Genomic DNA, 26,510 nt, shown 5'->3' on the forward strand with positions numbered 1-26,510 from the left:
GGCAAATAAAGAATTAGGCATTTATAGCACTAAATATTTCTTGATGTACTCCAAAGTGTTGTGTTTCTGAAATCATGTTAATATCCATAACATTGGCTGAATTTTCAGCTGAGTTCTTTATGGGCAACTGCTTGTGGTAGCCTGCAGGTGCTAAAATAATTTCCTTTAATTCTGTTTTTAGTCTTCATTAGTTTTGAATTCTGCATCTAGTCCTATGCTGAGAGTCTCCCACGAAACAGAATTTCCATCTAATCTTCTTGGGAAATAAAAAATGCAGAGTGTTAGAACTGTAAACTAAAGAAAACATATTCAGTTCTCTCACTTCATAACTAACAAAATGAATCCATTTATGTGGAAGGTATTTCTTCCCTGAGAGTGACAAACAGCTAAATTCTGGTTTTGTCTAGGTTAGATGTGGGTAAAGCTGTGTTTAGTTGTATGGCTTTGGAATTTACACGATCCATACTACAACTAGTGTTAAAAACTGTGCCACTGCAGACACTATTCTTTTTTAGTATAAAGAATAAGTAATGGTATTTTAAAATGCCTTGCTCTTGAATTGCTGTGTTAAAGTGATTTTGTTGATTTGTCTTTGGCAAGCTTTGATCATGTGGTCTCTGTGCTAGGTAGTTTTTTAAGACACAACATATAGCCCAAAGGTAAGTGTAGAATATAGAAATGTAGTCGTTTGATTTAATAGGCAAGCTCTTCCCAATATAAAAGAAGGTTCCCACTGGTGTATGAGGTTGGCATGTTTACCGATGGTCCTTTTTTCTCAGCAGTTTCTTTAATGTGGCAGTGTCATGGAAAGCTATATCTGAAGTTACCACAATATCAACTTTTAAGCAAAAGTTCTGCTATTCTGGGAGAGTTATGGGGAGAAAGTTAGGAGGGTTATATTTCAAGTTATATGAAATATAGTGAGATGCAGAGCCTTTGTAGTGAGAAACAAGGTGAACAGATCTTGACTAGTCATGTCCATAATGGCAGGATAGGAATTTATATTGAAGTTTCTGATGAAATTGGAGTCTTTCACTGGAATGCCACACATGCAGGTTGGAACAGTCCACAAGCTGTGCTGCTTTACCCCCTGTCTTATCCACACAGAGGTACTCAGCATTCCTTCTGTACTCAGTCATGCCGGGAGAAAAATGAAGGACGTTATTGACTGTCAAAGAGGTCACTTTAGATACCAAGTGCAAGTGCAATGGATGTGCATGATTTCCATTCTTTGACATGATAATAAGTTCTATTAAGTTTCATCCAAAGTTACTAAACTAGCCAGTTAGTAGAGTTCCTGGACCTATCTGTGATATTTTCAAACCTCTTACAAGCCAAGTAGTTCCAGCGTGGTCAATGTTTGAATGAGATCCATCAAAGGAAAACTGAAGAGTTTTATGAAGAGAAGTCAGAAATAGTTGAGATAACTTTGAATAAATTGCAGTATAGTAATGGAGTTTACTGTGCCACAGATGAGCATATGAAATTATTAATCTTAGCAAACAAGAACTATCTGTGGCCCTTGATAATCCAAAGGTTTTAGAGTTTATTTTTTTCATGACAGTAGGAGCACCATAGCTGAATTTTGGTTTGGGTAGTTAACGCAATACGTACTCAGTGTCACTTGATACAATGTTCTCTGTCATGTCCTGCCCCGAAGCAATTTTGTTGACTTTCTCTCTGCTGTGAAACAAGAACTATTTTCCAGCCAGCAGGTGATTGTACCTTAGTGATGAATAAGTAATTCCCGTATGCACAATTGGTAAATTGCCTTGGGATTCATTGGCATAAAAGTCATTGTGTGCAATGCTGTAAATCCCCCAAATAATGGGCTTAGATAATATGCAGAAGATTTATATTCTCATTTATTGCCAGTTTTACCTACTTGTATATTAAAGCTGCATAAACAAATCTAGGATCAGTCTATTCCAATCCAGTATCATAAAATGCCTTAGAATGCCTACAATTCGTACTATTTAAGTAATGTTAATCTACCTTTGTTGTGACATAGAGATCAAAGTATCCTTTTGCTCTAAGTGTCCGGGTTTCTCCTAAACATGCAGTCATTAGGAAAGTTTTTCTGGCACACTTGAGATCATTTGTTAGACTTGTAATAACGGCTTTTTTAATGGTGGCGTTGAAAATCCTTGCACGTTACAATACTTCTTTTCATTAAATCCTTTTAATTTTCTTGTTTGATGAACGCCTGTATCTTGAAATCTGTGAAATGGGTTTTACCTGTCTAGTTAAGAGGAATAATTGGTTTGTTGATTTGGGAGAGTGGAGTAGCTGAGTGCTAGTTTTGTTCAGAGGCATTCTGACTAGTCATGTGCATGTTGTTCAAGAGATGATGTGCAAATGGGAGGGGTGGTCCAAATAACTTGGGATTTACAGCATCGCACACAATGACTTTTATGCCAATCACTTTATCAAAGTGTATCGATCTCAATATCCAGAGTTTCTTCCCTGTTCTTTCCTCCCCCCAAAGGAATTATTCCTAAATAAAAAGGTTTATGAATTTGCATGTTAAGTCAAAGTTTCTGTGCTACTTCAGTCAAGTACTGCAACATGTTCTCCTTTCCACATGCAACTTTATTCGATATGTTCTTTACTTAGTCAAGATCATACAAGACAGATCAGCGAAGTGCCCTGTTCTTTGAAGGGGGCTATTTTGAGAGGCTCGTCAATCACCTTTCCTTGGCTGAAATTCCTTGACTATTTCATTATTTTACCTTTATAGAAGATTATAATCTGCAACTTTCCGCAAAAGAGAAATAGCTATGGGAAACATTTTCTGTAAATCAGGTTATGATATTTTCCAGACACATGTGCAGTAAAAGAGAAATAGAAATTTACAACATATGTAAAGTTAAGCAGAATCAGCTTTCATTTGGAGAGTTAAATTTTAGATATTCTGAGAGCACACATCCACATCACCGTTAAAATGTGTGGGGTTTTATGTATTTATAAATATATGTGAAAGAGTGTGTGTGTATACATATACATTTATAAAATCAGTTTTCCATGTAAATTGCCTTGTGAAGACCTGAAAAAATTGTTTCATTAATTCATTCTGAAAATTATTATTAAGAGCTGGTTTTTTTTCACTTAATGTCAGTCTTATGAAGTTTTCGGGAGTGAAGGAATAATGTAGCATAAATTATAATTAAATTATCTCAGACTGATGCTCTTATCATCATACACTTATATTTTACTTTAAATTTCCTTTTCTCAGTATGATTAGCAGAGCATGTCTAATAACATGTGAATAAAACATCTGAATAAAAATTATGATTATATACTATTCCAATATAGTTTCTGGTACTGAGGTGACAGCTAATATCAGCCAGTCAGGATAGAATAATATGTATATCAGTGACAAAATCACAGTTATTCAGAATTTTAGGACTAGTTTGGAATTATAGCAGAAGGGAGGTCTACTGAAGATAGTTCAATTAACTAATAATAAGAGATAAAATGGAAAAGTTTGGCAGTAGCTACTAAGAACAGGAGCTAAGATGATGCAGGTATGTTAACGCTGCAGTAATTACCAATGTCTATGTTTTGAGTTAGTAAACAGGTATTTCTCAGGGTGGATTATTTCTTTTACAGTCTCATTCTGACCTGTGTGCATAAATAACAGCTATAGGCATTATTATGAATTTCGTAACAAGAGCTTGTTCTTTCAGATTATTAGGGTCATAGTGATGTGAAAATTTTTCTGATTCTCTCAGACTGGGAAGCCCCAGGCTGCTGAGTATTTGAGCCACCTCCTGTTCCTCAGTCTGCTGCAGTCTTAGGTGAGAATGCAAAACTGAAGATCCCACATCTCCCCATTCAGAAAGCAAATTCACTTAATTGTCTTCCTACTCCTGGATATGATTTACCTGTACAAATTAGCTGTGGGAATATATCACAGGAAAAAGAAATACCTGATCAATATGTAAGCAAATTTACTTACCTCTGATTTCTCAGCTTACGAATGCATCTGAGGAGGTAAACTTTCTTGTAAATATTTCAATTAGAAGCACTGATCTGGAGGCAAATACCTTGCTGATGTCAGAGGAACTGGAGTCTTTTTTGATCATCTTAAATAACCACAATGTACAATATACTAAAAACTGATCAAAGATAGCAATGTATCTATTTTTCATACCTGGTATAAGCAAATATATGAGTGCAAGAAAATATGATACAAGCAAAATACAGATGGAGATTACTGTCTGCAGCATTTGTGCGTGCTGTAGGGCATTTTAGCACGCCAGTCACGGACTCCAGAGTCAGTCAGTGACGCCTTAATAACAGAAGTGAGTTGGTACATTGGTTCATGGTCTCTGGCTATGAAGGTCCATCAATTGTGCTATATACTCGGAACCATTTCCATGGTGCCATTTGAAGATGGCAGCTGCTGAAGGCCACAAGCTGATGAAAGTAAACACAATTGATGACTGCAGTAAAGCGATTTACAAAAACGACGATCTGTGCTTCTCCCATACTTGTTCATAGCAAAATTCTGCTTTCAGGACTGGAAAATCTCAGAAAGCACACTTTCTTGCTATCAAGTGAATGCTGTAGATTTGTCTTTTTTGTGCATTTGTTTCAAAAGGCCTTCCGGCTAAGAAGTTTTTTCTTTTAATATTTTTGGCTGACTCTGCCACCGATTTTCATTATGTGTGTCACTATTACTACCGTATAATCTGAACATAAAAAACATGGTGCTGTAACAAATGACTTCACAGCATTGACAGTTATAGCAGGACCATTTCAAGGCTGATGAAAAATTTCCCAGAGAGATCTCAGGTCAGGTTTACATAAGCTAAACAGGAAATGATTGCCACCATTCACATTAAATCCTAAATGTTTGGTGTAACTTCATCTACATTTTATGTTCCTGCACGTCTCTCTGTCTTTCTCAGCTGATGAAATTCCACACTTCCTCAGATTAGAGAAATACGTTCATGTTTCACAGTTTGTTGTTTTTGCTGAGCTCTACGAGGTTTGAGATTTTTAATATATTATTTAAAAAACAAAAGTTCCTTCAGTTTTTGATTGTTTAAATTTTACATACTTTGTAAATTTTTATGATACCTAGGGGTTTGTTATTGCTTTTTCCCAATGGACTACTAATGGAAGTTAGCCTGTCTAGCCCATGTGCTAGATGCTGTTAGGATAAAACTGCCTTTGACTTTCACACCTCTCAGGGGACGAGTAATTGTTGTGTTCAAACAGCCTGTAATTGTGATCCCGCTGGCTTTCTCAGTACGCTTCTGGCTATTAGAATCATTAAACAACTCAGCACCTGTTAACAGCATTGTAAATATTCAACCCTGCTTGTGTGCAGGTTGAGTCCAATATAGGAGAAGGCTTACAGAGCCCAGCCTCATAAATTAGAGCTTCTGACAAGTCAATTATTGTGAAACTGGGCTTCACTGTGAAATAAATGAAATGGTGTGCTGATAAAAAGGTAGGCTGTCTGTTTATAGCAAAGGGAAAATAATGACTAGATGATTCAATGCAGTGAGCATGAAACTGCATTGTTTTTATTCTTTATCTGTAATTAAATAGTTAGGTAATATAGCTTTATAGAAGACCTCACATACAATGCAGGTTTTACACTTGGAGCATACCAACATGCAAAATTCAACTTGCATTTATGCCTGTGCATTCAAAATACTGTCTAATGTCATGATACCTCTGTTTTCATTAATGATTTTGACATAGTCTTTCTAGATGAATGGCTTTGCTTTTTATTAGGGGAAAATGTGCTGAGTGACCAAGAAGCTCCTGTGGGTGTGCTCAAAATTATATTTACCCCATTATAGATAGTAGTTAAAACACACTGGTACCACTTCACTCAAGATTACAAATCATATAAGATTTTTCTCTACATTGTTTTATTTGCCCTAGGCCGCTACATATTTACTTCTCTGACAAAAAGTTACCAAAAATCAGCAAATTTAAAATTCCCATAATTTTTAAAAGACGTTATAATGCCTCTTATTATTATGACTTCAGTCTGAAATCCTGCAAATTAGGCAAAGCACAAGACAAAATCTTTCTGAATTACTGTCTTAAATTTCAATCTCAAAAATTTCAGTGTACTGCCCATGTCTCTTCCTTTGTTTTATCAGTATTCATCATCAGTGTTGTGATACTGCAAATAATAGTGCTGCAATGATATGGTGAAAGTCTGAATATCGTGACAACAAACTGCCTTAATTAGAATCACTTCAGTAGTGTTATATTCAATTTAGAGAAAAATACTAATGAATCATTAGTGGTTCAGATGTATAAAATAGAAAATCTTTTGTCATCCTTAAACAACTTATGAAGTTAATTTACTCAATTATTTTCAGAAGGTAAACAAAATGTTACAAAGTAATTTCTGCTAATAAACTGAATCTAAATGTGTTCAGTCATAAGAAGCCAGGCAGAAAAAAGGTGCGGATGGAAATATTGACCATTTTTTATCGTTACTATATTACTTCAGTAAATTTAAAATCGGACTCGTGAAAATTAAGTTGCGTTATAAAGAACGTTAGAGCACTTTTGCTACGAATAAGTTTTCTTTGCATACGACAGATAACGTGGCTGTCTACCATATGAAACTTTTTAGTCAATATAAATATTTGTTTTGTTTTGTCTTTTGACAATAGCTATGTTTGAAATATTTGAGATCATCTCAGGATGAACTCCTATAAAATATCACAGAGCTGTATACTTCACTGCCATACACTTTGTTGTTGTCTAATGTAGCTGACTGTTTCCCGCTATCGGAACAGATTTTTTTAATCTTTTTCTTATGGTAGTAGTGTTTTACTCCAACTTTACCCAATTATAAGTGAGCATTCAAAGCATCAGAGAATAACCTAATAATTAAGGATTAGCAACAAGGGAAAAAAATCTGGAAATCACTGTACTATTTAGCATGCAGGCTTTTTTCAGTTATGCCATTGCTATTCAAAAAGATAAATGTTGAAAACTGTATTTAAGAAAATAATAATGCAAATCAGTTTCTTTTGATAAGAGTCATGGAAGGGTGCTTGTAGTATACAAAAATGCAATTCCATCCTTTGAAATTTGCTAACAGCAGCGTTACAGTAAACGAAATAGAGTCTAAATCAGAGAATGGGATTCATCTGCCCAAATATAGCATCAACAGCTGAACTGATTGTCTAAAGTTCTTTTTTTTTCAGTCAGTGATTACATTTCACCCCATCCTAAACCAGATATATCAAATACTTCAGATGAATAGCATTCTGCAATCGCACATTTCTCTCTATTGGCAGTAAAGGGAGTTAAAAAGACTAACTCAGGTGTAGCTGTAACTATGTAAAATCACCTAAAATGAATCTCAGCACACTGTTTTGCAGCCTGTTGTTCACCTGCACAAAATAACACTGAAAGAACCTAATCTCCATTACAGCATGTGGTGTTGTTTCCAGTGGGGATGCTGAGTACATCATAACAGTAGGAAATTTTAGTAAAGCAGCTAGTATGAACAAAGGAGCATCTTTCATCATTGCAGCAATCTCAGTAGTCTATTTGTGCCACAGTATTTTACAGAATTAAATGAGCAGCAACAACCTTTTTTCCTGTGCTTTTTAACATCTCAGTAAATCATCAAATTTTTTGTTTACTTGAATTCCACTTTGAAATTGCATGATTTAATTGCTCTGCTTAAATTCAGAATTTTCAAACTCTCTGAGCATGCTCAATTTTTCTTTAGCTCTCATTGAACTTATTCATTACTTTCTGAATTGGTGCCTTTGTTGAATCTAGGACACAAGTTCTTACTACATTTTTATCTGGAGTTTTCTAGGTAAAAGCTGTCCCTGAAATTACGTTAGTTTGTGTGACTAAAATCTTCTAATACAGCTTAAGTTCTATAGTTGAGTGCAAACTTCAGTCACTGCGTCTTTTTTATATGCTGGCATAACTATGTTTTGGCACACTTTATAATTTTTCCTTTATTCAGATAACTAAGAACCATTGTTACTATATATAGTTTACCTAAACAATTTTGCTTGAAAATGAATGTGTGAAGTAACCACATTGACAAATACCCTGTTCCTTTTCTTAGCAATTTTAACTTTGAGAATAAAATGACACGGAAGTATAACAGCAAACACCAACATGTGGGGTGGTGTAAGGTGTCACTATATGCCTAGTTTCTATTTTTCAGAATTCCAGGATGTAAGAACAGTTGCCATCCTTGGTGGCTTTTCTTTCTTTCAAGTTAAAATACTGTTACTTGTGTTAGTATTGGTTGTTCTCTTTCATACTTATATAATCAGGAAAATATACTTATGCAATCAGGAAAATTTTCCCATTAACAGAATGTAGCCAGTCTAGCTCTGTTTGCATCAACCTTTCTATTAATAGATAAATTACCATCTTTCATATGTACATGCTTGTATTGTGTTGGTGACTCCCACAAACCATTTAAGAATCTTGAATTTCTTGTTAGACTATATAAGGGAATAGTTCTGTGTTTAATTGTTTAATATGGATATTGCTGTTCCAAGTATGTGTGTATATTATAGCAGCCTTGTAAGTTTTCCTACAAGATTTTATTGTTAAAAATCTTCAGAGTGTCAAAAGTATTCACGTAGTGCATCTGTTTTCAATTTATCTAGTTACTATAACTTGGATGATGTGAGCCATGACACTATGAATAAGTACCTCTCAAGCCTTGTTGAGAAATCCCTCTTTGATTTGGAATGCTCCTACTGTATTGAAATTGGGGAGGTAAGACTAATCTGTGCCTTACAAGATTTGGTAAGATACATGGTCCTAAAAGTTGGGAACAACAAGACACATGCTCTTGATTTGAGATGTTAGAGTTTGTCTATGGAGCTATTTGTAAGATGTGCATCGAAAACTGACCTTAATTGGGGTTGCAGCTAAATTACAATGCTAAATCATTTTTGCTGTTCTCTTTTATAAAGCAGTCTTAAAATATTTTGCAGTTTCGTAGGAATCATTTATACTGAACCATGCATATTTGATTACTCTTCTAACAGGATAATCGCAGCATTGAGCCTCTGACATATGGCCGCATTGCTTCCTACTACTATCTGAAGCATCCAACTATTGGGATGTTCAAAGATCAGTTGAAACCTGAAAGTAACATCGAAGAATTGCTCTTAATTCTGACAGTAAGTGCTGATGTTTTCTTAACATATGTCACTTGTGACTTTTAAAGATATTTACAAATGTATGAAAGAACACCCTAAAATTAAGAAAAGCCTTTCTTCCCTGATCTATAATTTCTTTTTTTTTTGCTTTGAGTAATATACCTGAATCATTTTTGATGTTTCAAGTGTTTCCTCTAATCAGTACATCAAAATTACTGTATACACCTGTTTATCCTCTTATATCCCTTTGTAATGTTCAGGATCTATACAAAACTGATAATTGTTTTTTTCTAAATGAGTTGGGTGTAATACTAAAATGCCAGAATAGTAACTGCCTATCAACATCCTAAATCAGTACCAGGGCCGTCACGTTACACTGGGACAATCTGGAAGATACAGCAGCTTTAAGAAGTGGGGTAGACCTATGGGGAAGACCTGTTTCCTAAAATACCTTCTTTTCCTTGTCCCAGCCACCTCATGATCCCTGAGGTCATAACCTGCAGTAATGTCAACTCATATGATTAGTCTAGCAACTGTTTAGTAGAGAAGTGCAATGCAAAAGATTTTAGAGTACAAATTTGGAGACACAGTGTACAGGGCAACATGCTAGTATTACATTCTTACCGTAAAAGAATCAGGTTTTACTCCATTTTCTTTTGTGAGTACTTAAGTAGGTATATATACAAAATCTTCTCTTTCAAAATGGTGTAACTGCACTTGTACACACGTATTTGAAAAGAAGTGCCTGAATATTATCCAGGAAAACTTATTTCTGCCCATTTACGATTATAGTCTCTGTTACATTATATACATTATACAAGTGGCTCAAATTCTTTAATATTCTGATTTCCAAATATTAACTTCAAAATCTAGAGTCTAATATTCATGTATGTTACTTTTATATTCATTATTGTTTTGACATGTTGCCAAAACTTCTCTGAGAACAAATAAAAAAAATAGTGCTATTCAACAGTTTGCATCTCAACAAAACCTGATCAGCATTTTAATGCACTAGGAAAGCCACTTTTCTAGTACAGAGACTTTCTTTCTGATAAATTTAAATCGCCTGCTGCAAACATTCGGAGTGTTACAGCTTAGAAACAAAGGCCACAGTAATCTTTTATAATGGAAAGTGTTAGACAGCCTAAATAGGGGAATTGCTATCACTGACCCTGCAATATCTGTTGTTCTGTTGTCAGAAAATATTGCAAATTATAGGCAAGGAAATTCAGTGTATTTGACTGATTTCAAAATGGTAATCAACCCCAATTCCTATATATGCTGTATGTACAATAACTGAAATTTTAAGAAGAAATACCCACTAGTGAACAGAAGATAAATAATATAATGTTGAGTATTCAAGGTGAAAGCTTTACTCCAGCTGCTGTCTCTTTAAAATCTCTTCTTCTCTATAGAGCAAATTTTCTCCACCTAGAAACTTCAGAATTTTTTTTCAGATAAGTTTGGACAGGGAAAGTTTGAGAATAGCATTAGCAGAGATGGGGGACATTTCATGACACAGCCTAAGCTCATGAGCCACATATGGAAGATGAATGATGGAAGCAGAACCTAGAACTGCCTATCTTATGTCAGGGCTCCATGCATGCATGAAGCACAAAGGTAAATGGCAAATATTTCTGTTGCAAATGAAATCTAGGACCCTATTGTTGGGCAGAGATTGTAGAATTTAAAATTCATTAATCTTACTTTAATTCTTTCCAATTATTTTTTTTTATTTTTTTTTCTCCTGGAAATACAGTCTTGGAAGTTGTCCACTTAGAGTCTTAAGAGTAATGAGACTAAAAATAAAATCGGTTAGGGGTCAAAAGATGCCACATGTGAATTTGAAAGATGAAAAGGATGTACGAATGCTGGATGCCATTATAGCTGACAATTTTTCCTTACTTTTTATGCAGATGTTGATTTTCATAATTACTGGTGGAATTACTCTTCTGTCTTGTTGAAGGTGTAAATGGAAATGTTTTTTTCAATCTGATGTAGTGTTGAAAAGAATTGCCATTTCAGCAGAGTTATTGCCAAGGGGTTTTTTTTCCCCAAAAACACTGTGAATTAATGAGTTTTATAATTACAGCAGTTGCTTCACACCTCTATTGTTAACCAATGACATTACATCTGCCTTGCTCCGCTGGTGCCCTCCTCCTTCTTATTGAAGCATTTAGCAGTTTTGGCAATAGGGAATTACATGGCATGGGGTAAGTAGTCTAATTAGGTATAAGTGAAAATCCTGAGGGAAAAGGATATTTAAAAAGTAATTTGAAGAATCTCTTAATGATGCTGGAACTGAAAGCTGGAGCTTATAGTACAAAAGGGCCTTGTATCATTGCAAAAAACAATTATAATTGTGATTATTCTGCTGATCACTCAGTTTCAAAGTTTTGAATTTTGGACTGTATTATTTAAGAATAACCATCTAAAACATTTCTCAAATGCAGTTACAGGATATTGTAGATGCAACATGTGGGTCTTTTTTTTGTTAGCATTGTTCATAATCTTGCAAACCTTTAGACATTCACAAGTTGTCTGATGTATATAAGGAAGGCAGAAGTCTACAATTGTAACAAAGAAAATTGATGTTGTGAGTTTAAAATGGGATATATACAATTTTTAACAAATTGCCAATGTGTAACTTGAAAAGGAGCAAAAGTTTGTTTAAAATAAAAACAGGAAAAAAGCAAGATTGCATTCAAGAATCCAGAAATTTATGTTTGTATTAAAATTTTTGAATCTGAGTTTGATTAAGCGATTTTGAGTTCCAGATTGATATTTTGCCATGCTGCTGGAAGTGTTCAGAATTCAGGATCATTCACCAATTAATTATCAATGAATTTTTGCAAGGCACGTGAAAGAGCAATTTTGAGTCATCTTGTTTCTGGTGCTGATGGGTTTCTCAAAAAAGGCACTTACTCTCAAGATTTGTTTCCACTTAGTAATCAAGACTATTCATAGTCTTCTCCAGTATCTGTTCTTTTCTCTGTTTTTATTTTATCTTTTCATTTGATCGTGTGCCGGCATTTTGCAAGATCAAATGAATTTTTTTCAGTATAGTCTAGAGGCTAAAGTATCCGTAACATGAACAGGAACATGGCACACTGGAACAGCCTTGCAGTCATGTTGGAAGTATACAGTAATAAGTGATAAAAATAGGTGAGATACAATCCCCTCACACTTTCCCTTCTTCTCTCGGTAAATCTGTACTTGAGATGTTTCATCTTTCTTGGGTTTGCAGTTAGCAGGCAAAGTTCAGATTCAGTTACTTTTGTAACTGACTTGTGCTAGTGGACCTGTAATTTTTCTGAGAGAAAATGTTTGATGCTTTTCCATAGAGCTTTCTTTAAAACTTTCCTAACCGTGCTTCAGGCAGCAGTAATCCAAATGAGCTTAATCACTGTTGAGTTATGGTGCTTCTTGCATTAAGTGTTATTGATGAGAAAGTGTTCATGAATTATTACTGACAGGCTGGATTTCCCTGAGGTGTCTAAAGACTGTTTCCTTTTATTCTGAAAGTTAGGTGCAGAGATTAAAACAGAGGTCTAGGTAAAAAACAGTGAGAGATACTTTGGGGTAATTTTTGTCATTTTCTGTACTAAAGCAACAGTCACCACAAATCTTTTTAAAATCAAATGTAGGTTTGTTGTACTTCAAGGAAAGGAGGTCTGTCTTGATGATTTATCAGGACTGTGATAGCTAGATCCACTAGCTTCGTGATTTTTGGTGATTTCTTACTGCACTTATCTGTTTATCTCGTTAATATTCTTATTTACAGAGCAAATACTTTGACATATCTGTTCATACCAGACAGTGAGGGGGACAACATTACCATCTTTCATCCCTTGTTTCATCTGCCTGTTGTCCCTTATTTCTGTTTTTGAATTCTACCTACAAGAGAGAACTGATTGGTTTTCTTGTGCCTACTGCTGTCTTTCATGTAAACTGGCCATGAGAGGTGGGTTTCTTTCTAACCGGGGAGTTTAGGGACAGAACAACATAGTATTTGTGTTACAGTGGGGGCATACATATCCATCTTTCTGTGATATAAACATGAGCTTATAATACCTCTTCCCTATATTGACATTGTTTTGTTACACTGGCTTGTATTAGACTAAGTATTCTGGAATTCAGCAGAAAATCTGGCGTTGCTGGAGTAGCACATTTGGAAGGCAAAAGGAGGAGGCTCATGAAACAGGCGCTCTCCATCCCAGATACATGGATAACAAAAGCATAAAGTTATTAACGCCTTATCTGTCTTTCGTTACCCGTCAGGTATTTGTACAAGTTGATTCTAGCTAACCTAGTTAACCTATGGCTTTATTTTCTCTTCATCATCATTGGCACATCCTATTCTAACCAGAGAAATACGTGAATCTTTGTGAATATTTACACTCTTCGTCTAAAATAACTTTGTTACCTTAGCAGGGTTCTATCTTAAAGCTGTTGGTTCAATCTCCCATGAAGGGACCACAAAGGTTTTTGACTCAGTGTTAAACCATCTTTTCTACTGGTCTCCAGTTAGACGCCAGGGAAGGAGGAATTAATAAGTTACAAAAATATTGACCAAAAACAAGTTAACGTGAGCTGGTTTGTGTAGTATTTTCTCTGCAAGTCATGGCAGAAACATTGTTGTGGGGTTTTTTTAATACATTGTATAAAACTGGTTTTCTGTTTTATGAGCCGTTTCAGGAAAAAATCAGATCACTTTTCCGAAGTCAGTCATTTTCTAGTTTCAATTTATGTTTACCTTTCATTTAGAAGGAAATAAAGGTGCTACTATGGTTTTGATGCTAACGTTTAAAGAACTTACATATTTGATTTCACATATATCACGCTTTCTCAACAATATGAACATGACTGCTGTGGCCACTCTACAAATCGGAAGAGGCCTCAGCCGCTATGCATATTTTAGTGACCCCTTATAATAGGAGAAAACTGTTACCTCTTAACGTTAAATCTTTTCTTCACAATAAATCCACCCCTAGGACTGTTCAGTGCATAAATTTCATCCTAAACACAGGCATTACCAGGTCATTTACTTAATTTTTGTACAGCTTATATTCTCTAGATTTTAATAAAATCATTTAAATTTGAAAATCATATTCAGCTTCTTGAAAACAAAACAAAATGCTACAGTGAATTTTAATAGCATCCAAATTTCATCTATGTCCAATATATTCAAAATATCTTGTACTTAGCAGAAAGAATACTTATACACATGAATACTCACACATTAAATTTGTCTTTATTTTTCTCTAGTCCCAGTAGGTGGAGCAGTTTTAAATGTTGCTGTAGTACTTGAATATAGTACATTTTTTCTAACATCATGACACAATTATTTTTTTTTCTTTTTCCGAATTATTGTTTTGCTTTTTACTTTGAAAGCATCATATGCTGCCTGTCTTTCCAGAAAAGCACAATCAGCTGGTAAATCAAGAAGACAATGCCCACCACTGACAGCTAGCTGAACATGGCATAAGTCTTTCATTTCTATGGCATCAATAAGAAAGAATTACATTCAAAACTAGAAAATATAAAACCTTCCCATCTCCAATATCACATGACTTTCTAATCTCCAATTAACAGATCTCCTTTTTTTTCCCTCCAATCTTCTTACTCAACTTCCCTAATTATTTGCCAGTTTAAAAAACTAAATCAATACTCAGGAAAGTTATAATAAAACCTATTTTAAAGTTGAAGTTAAAGGTTTCTAACATACATTTCCCATGAGGTAGGCCATAAGACGAGAAGTGTTATCTTGGAAATAATGTAGTATCTTTAATTATTTTTTTTTAATTTGTTTTGATTGCAGTGCAGCATCCAAGGGAAAAACTTGTGCAAGTGTATATAGCTGTGGTAACAGAAGCCAGTAGCCTCAGGCTATATCCTCATTTCAAACAGCTGCTTTAGTAACCGTTTCTGTCAGAAAAATGAGGAAAAAATTCCTTTCACAGGAGCTACAGATGCAGTTACAGCAGCAAAATGCTCATGTATACCAATGAAAAGTATTTGGATGAGCCGGAAAGCTATTACGCTTGTATCCACCAGGGCAGACAGGAGTACCGTCCTGGTCTTGTGCTTACAAATGTGAATGTTGGCGGCCATCTGTGGCAAATCAATGCTTGTCCTTGGTATATATGCTAGAAAACAAGTTCAGTGATAGAAGCTTGGTTTAGCTGACTGCTTAAAGCTGCAGGCAATTCAACTGCACACTATTCATTTGTTTGTTTATTTTAGCACGAAAGTCTGGGCAATTTGAGTTGTAGGCATCGTCAATATGGGAGATTTCAAACTATGCATCGTTGTGTACATGCAGCCAATACTTTGCAAAGTATTCATATTGAAAGGGAAATGGCTCCTTTTAGCAGTCATGTCATATGGCTCTCTTTTCAAATATGTACAATATATTTGTTGAAATAATGTTTGTGTTTGTTGAAACAAAACTGAAGTTCTAAACTGCATCTTTATGAAGGTAAAGCTGAACGTTTTATAATACGCAATGCTGCTCTGATAAACGGCTGTGGGTTCTCATGCCCCAAGTACCCTAGAAGGCAGCCTTACAGCTCAGCGTGCCTTTAATAAGTCAATACAAGTCCTACCTACTTTGTGGCTCCCAATTTGTAACTAAAGCATGATAGGCAAATTCAGGCCCTCTGCAGCCTGCAATTCTTTTGTATACACTGATTTCTGGTTATTGCCTTTGCTTTGATAGAATTATACCGTTGTGCTATAAATTATACCAGTTAACAATTATATTGCTGATGGATTTGTTTTCACAGAATTCAGTTCACCTAGTGACACCGGCTCGGTCACTAGTCACAGTGACAGTGACTGCTGTTTAAAGGCACACAAATGTTTTTCTCTATCAGCGAAGAAGTTATTGCTCAGACTTGTAAAACTCTTAAGAACGAGGATGGCATTTTGTAGCCTGTTCTCTGATTGGAACAGAAATTTGAGGATAAGGATTGGTTTGGCTGAAAAATTGCATCATACAAGATTGGTATCCAGCATATATTGTTCCTTTAGCATAAAAAAAGGACATAAGAGGATTACTGATCAGTCCTTAATGAAGTATCTGACACTTGTATATTCTTATTTACATTTAGATTCTTTCTTTGTGTCATTCTTTCCTTTTTTATCCCTGATGGAACCTGGCTAGCTTCAGAAGGTTGAATTTTATTTTAAATGTTGATATTATGCATTATCACAGATGAACCTTTAAGAAATCAGCCTCTCCTGTTATTGGCCTAGTATTTACAAGGTGCTTTATTTCACAGTTGCTTAGATAGCTCATGCTACCTATAATGTTAGAAGAAATTGCAGAGGGATTTTTGCTACCAAAAAGCCCAAACTTTTCTTACCATTTGAAAAAGTTAACATATGCATTTGTAAATTTGGTATAGCAATAGTAAGCTTGCTTTTAGAGAACAAACAGTTGCAGATTTTCTTCACTGCTGCAGCTTAATTAATGTGAGCCAGGTATCCAGCAAAATATTGGAATTGCTGTATATGAAAAGTGTCAAATTATGCATTTTTCTAAGTAATTTTATCTGGGATGATACTCGAATACGATTTTCCTTAATTTATAGTAGATCATTGTCCTGTTTCCCATGTAAGAATCAAATCAGACATCACCAATTTGGTTGGGTTGCCCACATGCCAACTTCCCACTGCCTTTCCTTTTCTGTCTTCCAATGGAAAAGAATAGCAAACAAGTAGAGATTATTCAAACTACTAGTTCTCAGAAAGTGAAAATGTCTCAAGTCTATTCCTCTCACCTTAGAGGGTGAGAAAATGGCTAAAATCCCTCTCACAACAGGTCTCTTAAATCCTTCTCCTGTCAAGGTGAAGGTATGCTGTTATATTCACTTATATTTATTTAATGTGTGTATGCATGTCTACTTACAAAATATTTTTAGGTACAACTGATGCATACAATATTCAGAAATTTTATCTTAAATATGTTAAATCATTGAATGCCCAATATTCTGTAGGTTGAGATGAATTCTGTTTTATCATTTGCTTAAGGCAGCAAGCAAATGTAAACAACATGAGGTGTAGATAATAGATTATTTTTTCTTTTGTATATGATTGTCTTAATATTTACTGTATGCAGTCATATAAGATGCTAATTTTTAATACTTCTTTAGCTATAAGAATGCGTGTTTGCTTTCTCTTGATTCACACAGAACAGATGGATGCTTGACTGCCTGCTAATCCACAGCTGGAATGGTTTCAGCAGTTTCCACGTTGCTGGGTTAGAGTGGCTTTTCTAGTGGACTGAGAGGGCAGCAAGAGAGGGATATCATTATTCATCAGTATCCCAGTGGGATCGCTGCCAGCAGAGATTAATTTTTTCTGTTATGCTTGTAAAACAAGCTCAGGTGGAGTCTCTAATCCTCAGGGCACGGGTGGCAGATCAAGGAAGATGCTACAAAGCTAGTTAATTTTCAGATTCTAGGGGAAACAGAAGCTCTGTTAGATGTATAAATACATGATTGCAAATTTAAGTAGCTCAAATCCAAATGGGATCTTCCTAGACATCTGGTACTGAAAATCTCTGTTTTCTTTGTCTTTTAAAAGAAGTTCTTAAAACTTTACACCAGAGGCAAAGTATCTGCAACTCTCTTAATCATCAGTTATCTTTCCATTTTAATTAATTTTTTTTTTCATACAGCTCTTACAGTGTACTTTAGATGAATGCCTTTATTTACAGGTAAAAAAAGACATGGTATAAGTCTATATAGGAACACTGAGTTTACAATATTCTCAAAAATTCATGTGCAGTGAACATCACCAAGAAAAATTATCACTTGCCATCCAGAAAGAGTTAGATCTGCCCTAGTAATGCATGGTCCATCCCATTCAGGTAATGGGATGTTCTGTTAACGTCAGATAGATACAAGGGCATTTTTGCCATATTACTCTCTGTATCAGACCTCTGGTCATTCATGACAGAAGTGTTGATAGAACTTTGTCAAATCAAGCACACCAAAATACTGACAGATCATCTCTTTGTTTAACAAACTTCATATATTTTTCCTTTTCTGACTTTATTGTTTCTTCAATCATTACCTCTCTTCCCACCCTTGTAATTATCAGTGTCTTCCATATTTGCATTACCTTGTAGCTCTTGAGTTCTTTAAAACATTGGGTCAGATTTTCAAGCAATGTTAATCCACATAGTTACGCTGAAATGAAGGGAGATGTGCCAGGGTTTTATCAGCAGGGAACTACCCTTATTGAAATTTACTTGCAGCAGCTGTCACTTCCTCTTACAGTTGTCTGGTTTTACTATTATATTAAACTATTTTTTCATTTAAAAGTGCTCAGAGTGAGACCAGTAGCATTGGCTCGCTGAAAAGACATTGTGCATGTAGGCACCTTCCAAGTTTCCCGTAAATTTCTGCCAGTTCATATTGTTCTTCTGTTATTCTGGGCTTGAGCCTCTCTTGAACAGAGGCTGCCAGTCATTTCACCACATGATGACAGGTATTCACGCCTGTCAACTTTTTTTTTCCCTTTTGTCTCTGGTCACATAGTAGTCTAGATCCAGAATTTAATCCGGTACAAAAATGCAGCAGTGTGCATTTGTGGCTCCCCACTAGGGGACCTGCCACAGGTCAGTAGATCTGAAATCCGGTTTTCAACACACAGAGCTTCTACAGCTTGCCGTTAACATATACAGTATGTATGGGCCCCATTTCACATAAAGAATTAGTAGTGCTTACTGATGTCTCCATGCAGAGTAGCATTAACTTAATGCAGAGATCTCTTAACTTTTCCCTGGGTCTGGGCTCTGCGCTGGAAGATCCCACTGGAGGATCAAAGCCAAAGATGGAAAATGACTGATCACTTTCCCAGGGAAAGCTGTGTGCCAAGATTGGCTATTACAATTTTTATTGCTATCATCATCTCAATCAGTAGTTGAGCCAGCTGATTCAGCCAAGCTCAGCTTCAAAATGTGGACAAACGTCCAAATGGAACTGAAGTAGATTTCTCATGACAATCAGACTTTTGAATGTATACTCTGAGAGATTTTCCCAGTTTTGTGTTAGCACATTACTGAATTCATGCACTGAAAAGCTTTTCTGTATTAGTACAATCAAATTACTTTCAGTACAGCAAAAACCAGTCAGTTTGAAATCCTTCCTATATTATGACTTGAGATCACAGGGGAAGAAAGTTGTGGGTCACTGCCCCATCTAGACATTAAAAAAAATGGGGTGATGGTAATGCATTCACAATGTGCAGGTTCAAAGCTTTCTCATGAAAAGTAATAGGAAAAGTCAGGCATCTTGGAGAGGCAAAAATCACAAATATACCATTTCCAGTGATAAAATGTAATAATTCTCTCACATCGCTATAATTCACTTCATAAATGGAATTTATACCATTCCATTTATATTTATTCGCTATGGTCAAAGTAACATATTCTAGGTGAATAATGTGTATGCCATACCAATTTCAGATGTTTGCTCTTATTTTTGTCCTACATTAGTCGTCTTTTGCATTTATTTTTCCTTAAAATGTCCAAGTGTTACAGGCTTACCTATAATCAATAGTTTAACTTAAAAACCTGAGAATGAACTAAATCCACTTCTGTGAAAGTTGAACAGACTTAATACTATGAAAATATCAACACATTTGGGGGAAGAATGAATGTATTATAAAAATGAGGTTTATTAGGACTGGCAAAAAAAGTGGCACTGAATTATAATTGTGATCATAAACTTTATGAAATATAGATTGTGAGAGTTAAGACTTACAATCATTAATTCATTCCTTGTTTTAATATGTTTTAGTAAAGTACGCAATTTAAAAGCAATTTATTCTGAAACAGAATGGTTCCATAAGTATATTTTTTGCCATTTGGTAAACTGATTACAGTGATTGTATTATCTATTAATGTATCTTCCTGTACACTGAAACTAGCTCCTCTGATATGCCTAGGAACCTTTATGAAAAAAAAGGGAAGTCAACTTTCAAGTTAGTATAGAAGTCCTAAGAACTTTTTTCCCATGTCGAATTATTGTTACTTTATATAATCCTCCCTCTCACCTAAGCTAGCATGCTTGCATTTTCTTTTAGCAACTCCATGCTGAAGCAGAGGTCTGTAATTTAACTTTGTACTTTAGAAGTTCCCAGATCTGCCAGGTCACTCTGCTACTGGTAGCTAATATTGCTGACCTCCTATTGCTCTGTGCGCAGTGGCAAAGGTCTTTCAGACTCCTGACCTCTGGTCATCAGGAATGTCATCGGTAGTTTGTAGTTTGGATGTTTTAAGTAAGAGGTGAACTTGTGAAATCTAAACCCTTCAGGGTGTTTTTAAGTGATCACTCAACTGTTTCATTGCCCTAGCTTGTACTTTTTATGATGTCTGTAATTGTAAAATTTGTGATGTTTACCATACGCAGCTATTTAAAAGCAAAAATCAAACACTTGTCTGTTTAAAGTGAGAAGTCTGAGAATACAATTATATATAATTTCTCTGATTGCTAATGTGAAAACTTTTATAAGATCTGTAAGAGTTTTTAACCTGTATGTTCTTATAAACTATGTTTGTGGGTCCCATTACTGACACGTGCTCATTTTAAATCCGGAAAAGATAGTTATGAATTAATTTTTTAAAAATAATAGATTTACATAATTGCATGTTGATGGGTTGTTCAACTTTATCTCTTAAACTTCTCATGCACAAGTGGAAATTTCCAGTGCTCTCTCTGGTAAGTCTTAAATCTGGAGACAGAGCCCAGGGTAGCCCAGCCTCACTATTTTGCTCCTACCTAGTGAATTGGGTTAACTTGACAATTTGAATTCCATACTTTTTGGTTTTTAAACAGATATCTTTTATCTGTAAAAATGCATTACCCACTAATTAGATAATAAATTAAAAAGTTAGTATTTGTTTCAAAAAGACACTGAGCAGCCCTTACCCTTGGATGTTGCTCTCCATCCTACGCATATTTGTTTATTTTCCTCCTGTCGTTTTTCCAAAAGTAGAGAGTGGAGAGTACTCCAATGGAGTACTAGAGAAGTGGCAAGATCATTTTCCTGTTACCCAAGCTGGAGTGGAGAGTTAGGGCGGGCAGAGTCCCCAGTGGGAGGCACTGGTGCCAGAGAGGGAGCTCCTTCTCTGCAGCCAGGGACAGCTGCTGCCCGGGGCTGTGGCTCAGACTCCTCAGTGCCCTGCGGCACAGGGACTGGCACAGGGCTTCACTTTCTGCCTTTCCTCCCTGCCAGCCGCTGACCCTGGAAGGAAGGAATGGGAAAGCCTCCATAGGAAAGGAACTGCACCGCAGGGTTGCCTCTAATATGCTGGATGCCATTTGCCTGCACTGACACACGTGCAGTTGACAGGGAGAGGTGCCGTATGGTACACGAAGGCAAAGAGCTTATGTAGAAATGGCCTGCGTGATGAATTACAGTATCAGGTAGTAAATATATTCTAATCTTGCCTGACAATTTTTGTTTTCTTCTTTTGCCTCATGTTAGCCACTCTTCAAGATCTCTACAAAACTTCAGCCTGCTCTGTTACTTAGCGGAGCCTGCCAGGCTGCCCTAAAAATCTGGAATGTCACTTCTGCAAATTTTGTCCTAAAAGTGAATTTTTACATGCGTAAAATAGAGTGAGGAAGCTCTTTGAGCAAATGCCTGCTGTCTAAAATCTAAGTATTCCTGTGTTATGTAGCGGCCTCAATAAGCTGGTAGAAATGACTTTTTTTTTTCCTTTCTATAATATGAATCTTGACTACATGCATCGTATTTGTTCTTAAAACTTATAACTAGTAATATATGTTTATAACTGTCTTTAACTGTCATATTGTCCTAGACCTTTTATATCTAAGAGTAAAAAAACACCCAAACATTTTAAACTTCAGAAGTTTGAATTGTGTCCCATAAAACTGAGACCAAAGCATACACATTTATAGGCTACCAATAAACTCCTTAAAATAGGCATTTATAATGGAATCACTAACACAGATATCATTTTCAGAGCAGTCATTCTAGCAAGTACCCTACAATTCCATTTTTCAATCTACTTTTTTGGTGTGAGCTGAGAAACAACTTTTAAATATGTGGTCAGTTTGGGCTTTTTTTCTTTTTTCGTTTTTGTTTTCTTTTGTAAGCACATATTTTCTCACATTTGTTTTCTGAATATAAATCTGAGCTTGATTATCTTACAGCCACCTGCCAGGATACATCTGTGTAAATTTAATGTCTTTCCTTATAAATCAAACTCACACTTGAAAACGTGAAGATAAATTATGATATAAATATGTTGGTTAATTTAAATAATTTTCATAATAAATACCTGTGTCATTATTGTGTCATGTAATAGAGCCTTGTGCTGTTGAGAAGAGCATGGGCAAAGGAAGATTAACTTGGGAACTTTAGTTAAGCGATTTTTTTATTTCCTTACAATACATTTAACAGGGTCAAATGAGACTTTTGTCAACACATGAATGGAGAGATACATATGTATATATAAAAAACAGAAATAATTTCAAATGTTTCAAAGTACACAAGTTTAAGTATCCTTGAAAGAAATTAAGAATTTGTGAATCTATTATAAGGCATTATTATCCAGTTACCTAGCTACTCACGCACTATCAGTGCTTGTTCTCTCTCTATCTTGACCACGCTGCTTTACTCATTCCTATACTAAGGGTGACATAGGTATCACCCAAATGAGGACGCTTACAGACCACTTTAAAGATTGGAGTCCAGCTACTTCCTATACAGTGTAGCACTATGTGGAAGTGATAGGTCAGGATGTTGCACTGAAGTACTCTGTAGCACTTTGTACAACGGAACAAAAGACAAAAGTCAATCATAAAATATTATTGTTGAGCTTCTATTTGCCTATCCAGTTACTTAAAGATCAAAATATGCTGTTTTCATTGGAAAAATAAATCGCATATTGGCATACCTTCTGATAGCAGAGAACTAAAATTTACTTCATAATGTATTTAATTGCAGAACAGCTGTAAAAAAAATCACATTTATTTATTGCAGCTTAATTTTTATTTTTAATTCTATGCACAAATGTATGATTTTTGCAGTCCTTCAGCATGTACTCAGACTACCAGAAGTTTATGTAATTTAAATCAAGGTTCAGGTAAAGAGGATGTGATTACTATATTAGCTAAAAATGATCCTCATCTTTTCTCCTTTTTTATTATTCTGGTAGTTACTTTTAGTACTAGTTTACTGCAAGATTTTTTTAGTACTTTAGCTTAATGACTGTTAATTTTGGTATCAAATTTTCTGAGAATGCTTTTCCCTTGTTTCTTTCTACATCAGAAATTTGAAAGAGAGCAAAACACATTGCAAGTTTATTAAAATTGAAAATATGGTGTGTTTGGGTTCACTGTACCTATATAAAGAAAAGGAACACACAGGCAGTCAGTCAATTCTAAGGTAGTTTTAGTAACTACATCACTAAAGAAAAGACTACTGGTTCAACTCTGGAATGTGAGAAACTATTTTTGGTTTGGTTTAGACCTTCATTGTTACAAATTAATCAACTGCTCTTTAAAGTCTAGAACTCATTAACTTTATAAGTTTTACTGTTCCCATGACTGAACTGAACTTAAAATATTCAAGTTTACTTTAGTTGTTCACCTTGATCCCATTTCTGTCTATTCTTCACAAGTATCCTCTTCTTTCTTGCAAGCAGATGGCAAGATGTAGTTACCTGAGATTAAAATATTTCAGCAGGTTTACATGTAGTATAAGTTTATAATTCAGCTCTCACTATGAGTCAGTAATTTCAGCCAAATTTGTGTGTTTGATGGGTAGAAAGAAAAACTGATTTAGTTTTTTTTAACCCTATGGACACTGCAGAGCACAATACTCACCATATTGGATACCTTATTTAAATTTTAGATCAGTCTGACTCCTCAAATGCTTCATAGTACCAGAAAACTGCAAAAGATATATTTGAAAATGGGATGAGTTGTTTACTTTTAGAACAATTCTAACAATTCAAATAAAGGGTGATGATAAGCTGCATATCTGGAACACGATGTTGCAGACAGGACTCTTTAAGATGATTCTGTGGCTGGTGTTATGCGGGAAACAGAATTCAATTATCGGAATAGCCCTTTGGCCTTGTAAAATGTAGCTATCGAGTTAATGCAGGTCTATGTGTGACATTTCTCACTGGCGAAGCAAGTTACTGTCTCCTATATGACCCTGCATGGCATATAGGTTGAAATGCAGGTTTGAGAGGACTCTTACACCCTCGAAATGATGCCGCAGTCTCTAACGCCCAAAAGAAGACATTATTGGGAAAGTCCATCACAGACCTATAGAAAAGAGAGATGTCACGTGACTACCAAATGCATGGTTGCAGAACCCGTAGCTAAAATCCCTAGTTATCTCCTGGTATACTCCCAAGTTATGCTTAACTGTGTAGGTGCTTGTAAATATATTATTCACACATGGGCTGCAATAGTCCTGATTTAACAGAAGAAAAAGGGAAAGTGAAAAATGCACAGCAGTGCTTTGTGGTTTAACTATAAAGTTTGCATTAAGTTTCTTGAATTGAGAATGAAGATTAATGATTGATGCGTAATTTGATCTGTTTCCTCACCCATGGAAGTAAGAACGGTATTCAGATATGCTGTACTAAAATAATATATATTATATATTGTGTGGAATGGTTGAAGCAACAGCCTTTGCAGAACAGATTGAGATTCACAAAGAAAAGGAAAACTAAAATGAAAAAATATTGAGTGAACAGCAGGGCCCATTTGAGGTGATTACAAAGGATGTTTCTTTATTCTGTCTTTTCTTGTGCAACCTGAAAACAGTAGCAGGGGGTTACAAGCAGAGTTCATCACAGAGTTGTCAATCACTGTCATTTAACATTTTGCAATGGAAGATGTCTTTATTCAAGGACAGCTGGGCAAATCAGAGAAACAGATTTGCAGTTAGTAGTCTGTCCAGCCTACACTAAGCAAACAAGGACAGGGCAGACATACTGGCCTCACACATAAAAATATAATGGACTCTGCTGACCTCGGTGCCCTCCATTCAGCTTCATTCTCAGTTGTATAAAAGCTTCACTACCCATTCTCAATTTCCTTTAATTACCTACATGATGCAGATAAGAAAATGAACCTCACTTACTTACAGTCAATGATCACAAACAGGAAATTAAGTAGGCAAGTTGTTTAAAATAAGAGGAGTGTTTTGGAGGTAAATAAAACATGTGCTGGGGAAGAATTAGGAAAAATGCATTTTCAGGAGTACCAGTTGGTCTGGAGTGACTTGGCTGATCCTTCTTCTTTCTGCTACTTTAAACTGCAAAGCAAAACTAAGTAAAAAATCTCCTTGGTAAATATTCTTTAAAATATCTTTAAAGGAGATGCCAGTTAAATAAAAAGAGTGAAGCAAACATGCAGCCTTCTATAGGGCTTAAAAAGATTGTGACCTTAGGTTCAGAGAATAAATGACCACAGTTTTCACAAGAGATCTAGCAGAGACATCCAGGATTAAGCAGCAGTTGTCTTTAGTCAGTCTTCACTTCTAATCTGCAGTCGAGATATGAAATAAATTAATGACATTCTGATTTTCTTTCCAAATCTTCAATTATCCAATACCGATCTTTCCTTTTACATTTGTATCACAGTTTAGCTGTAGTTTTATTGTGCCATTAAAGAAAATAGAAAAATTTGTGCTGTCAGTTTCCAAGGGGGTGAAAAACAGCTATATAACTGGTTTTAGAAATTGTCAAAAAAAGGTTCTTTGTGTTAGAATATTAATGAGTGGATGCGGTACTTTGCAAGTCAATTAGGTACTTCTATTAGGTGTTCTAAAATTGCCATTTTTCTTTACATCACTTGCTTACCATTGTGAATATTTCATCAATACAGATTTGCAGGAAGTCTGACTCGAGATTGAAGACTAAAATGCCTAATATCCAACCTATAGTTTAAGAGGGATATAAAACCCTGAATACTTTAATTTAATGGTCTCTGCTAAGCCCATAGTTTGGAAGACATTGCCCTTCGGGCTGCCCAGATGAGTTTTTATTTTACGACAAAAGAAATACACTCTCTTAAATTACAGATGGAAAAGATATCATATATTATAAAACTCTTACTCTACTTGCAAGTTTCATACTTTAGAGAGATCATTCTTGTTCTGAACAAGAACGTGTATGTGTACATGCACGAGAGGATTTTGCTGAGGAAAAAAAAATTACCAATTAAGTCACAGACCTGACTCTTCATCCTAAATTGTAGTTCTTAGGATGCTTCTGTTGAATTTTTTTTTCCTTCAGAGACAGTAGATATCCCTAGCAGGAGAATGAACATCTCTGCTCTGGCTAATAGAACAGTCATACTT

General features: G+C 35.4%; 1 protein-coding gene across 2 annotated transcripts in view; it reads left to right on the plus strand.

The window, feature by feature from the left end:
- Positions 1-26,510, plus strand: part of ASCC3 (activating signal cointegrator 1 complex subunit 3) — a 280,986-nt gene that overhangs the window by 231,116 nt on the left and 23,360 nt on the right. The window contains exons 35-36 of one of the 2 annotated variants that reach the window (XM_086631271.1): positions 8,640-8,751; positions 9,027-9,161. In XM_086631271.1, the coding sequence (XP_086487397.1) occupies positions 8,640-8,751; positions 9,027-9,161 (247 nt within the window). Of the gene's footprint in view, positions 1-3,734; positions 3,801-8,639; positions 8,752-9,026; positions 9,162-26,510 lie in introns of those variants that run through there. The other variant, XM_086631272.1, reaches the window with a different exon arrangement.

This window comes from Tauraco erythrolophus, chromosome 2, assembly GCF_009769465.1.
Source record: "Tauraco erythrolophus isolate bTauEry1 chromosome 2, bTauEry1.pri, whole genome shotgun sequence".
Taxonomy (NCBI): Eukaryota; Metazoa; Chordata; class Aves; order Musophagiformes; family Musophagidae; genus Tauraco; species Tauraco erythrolophus.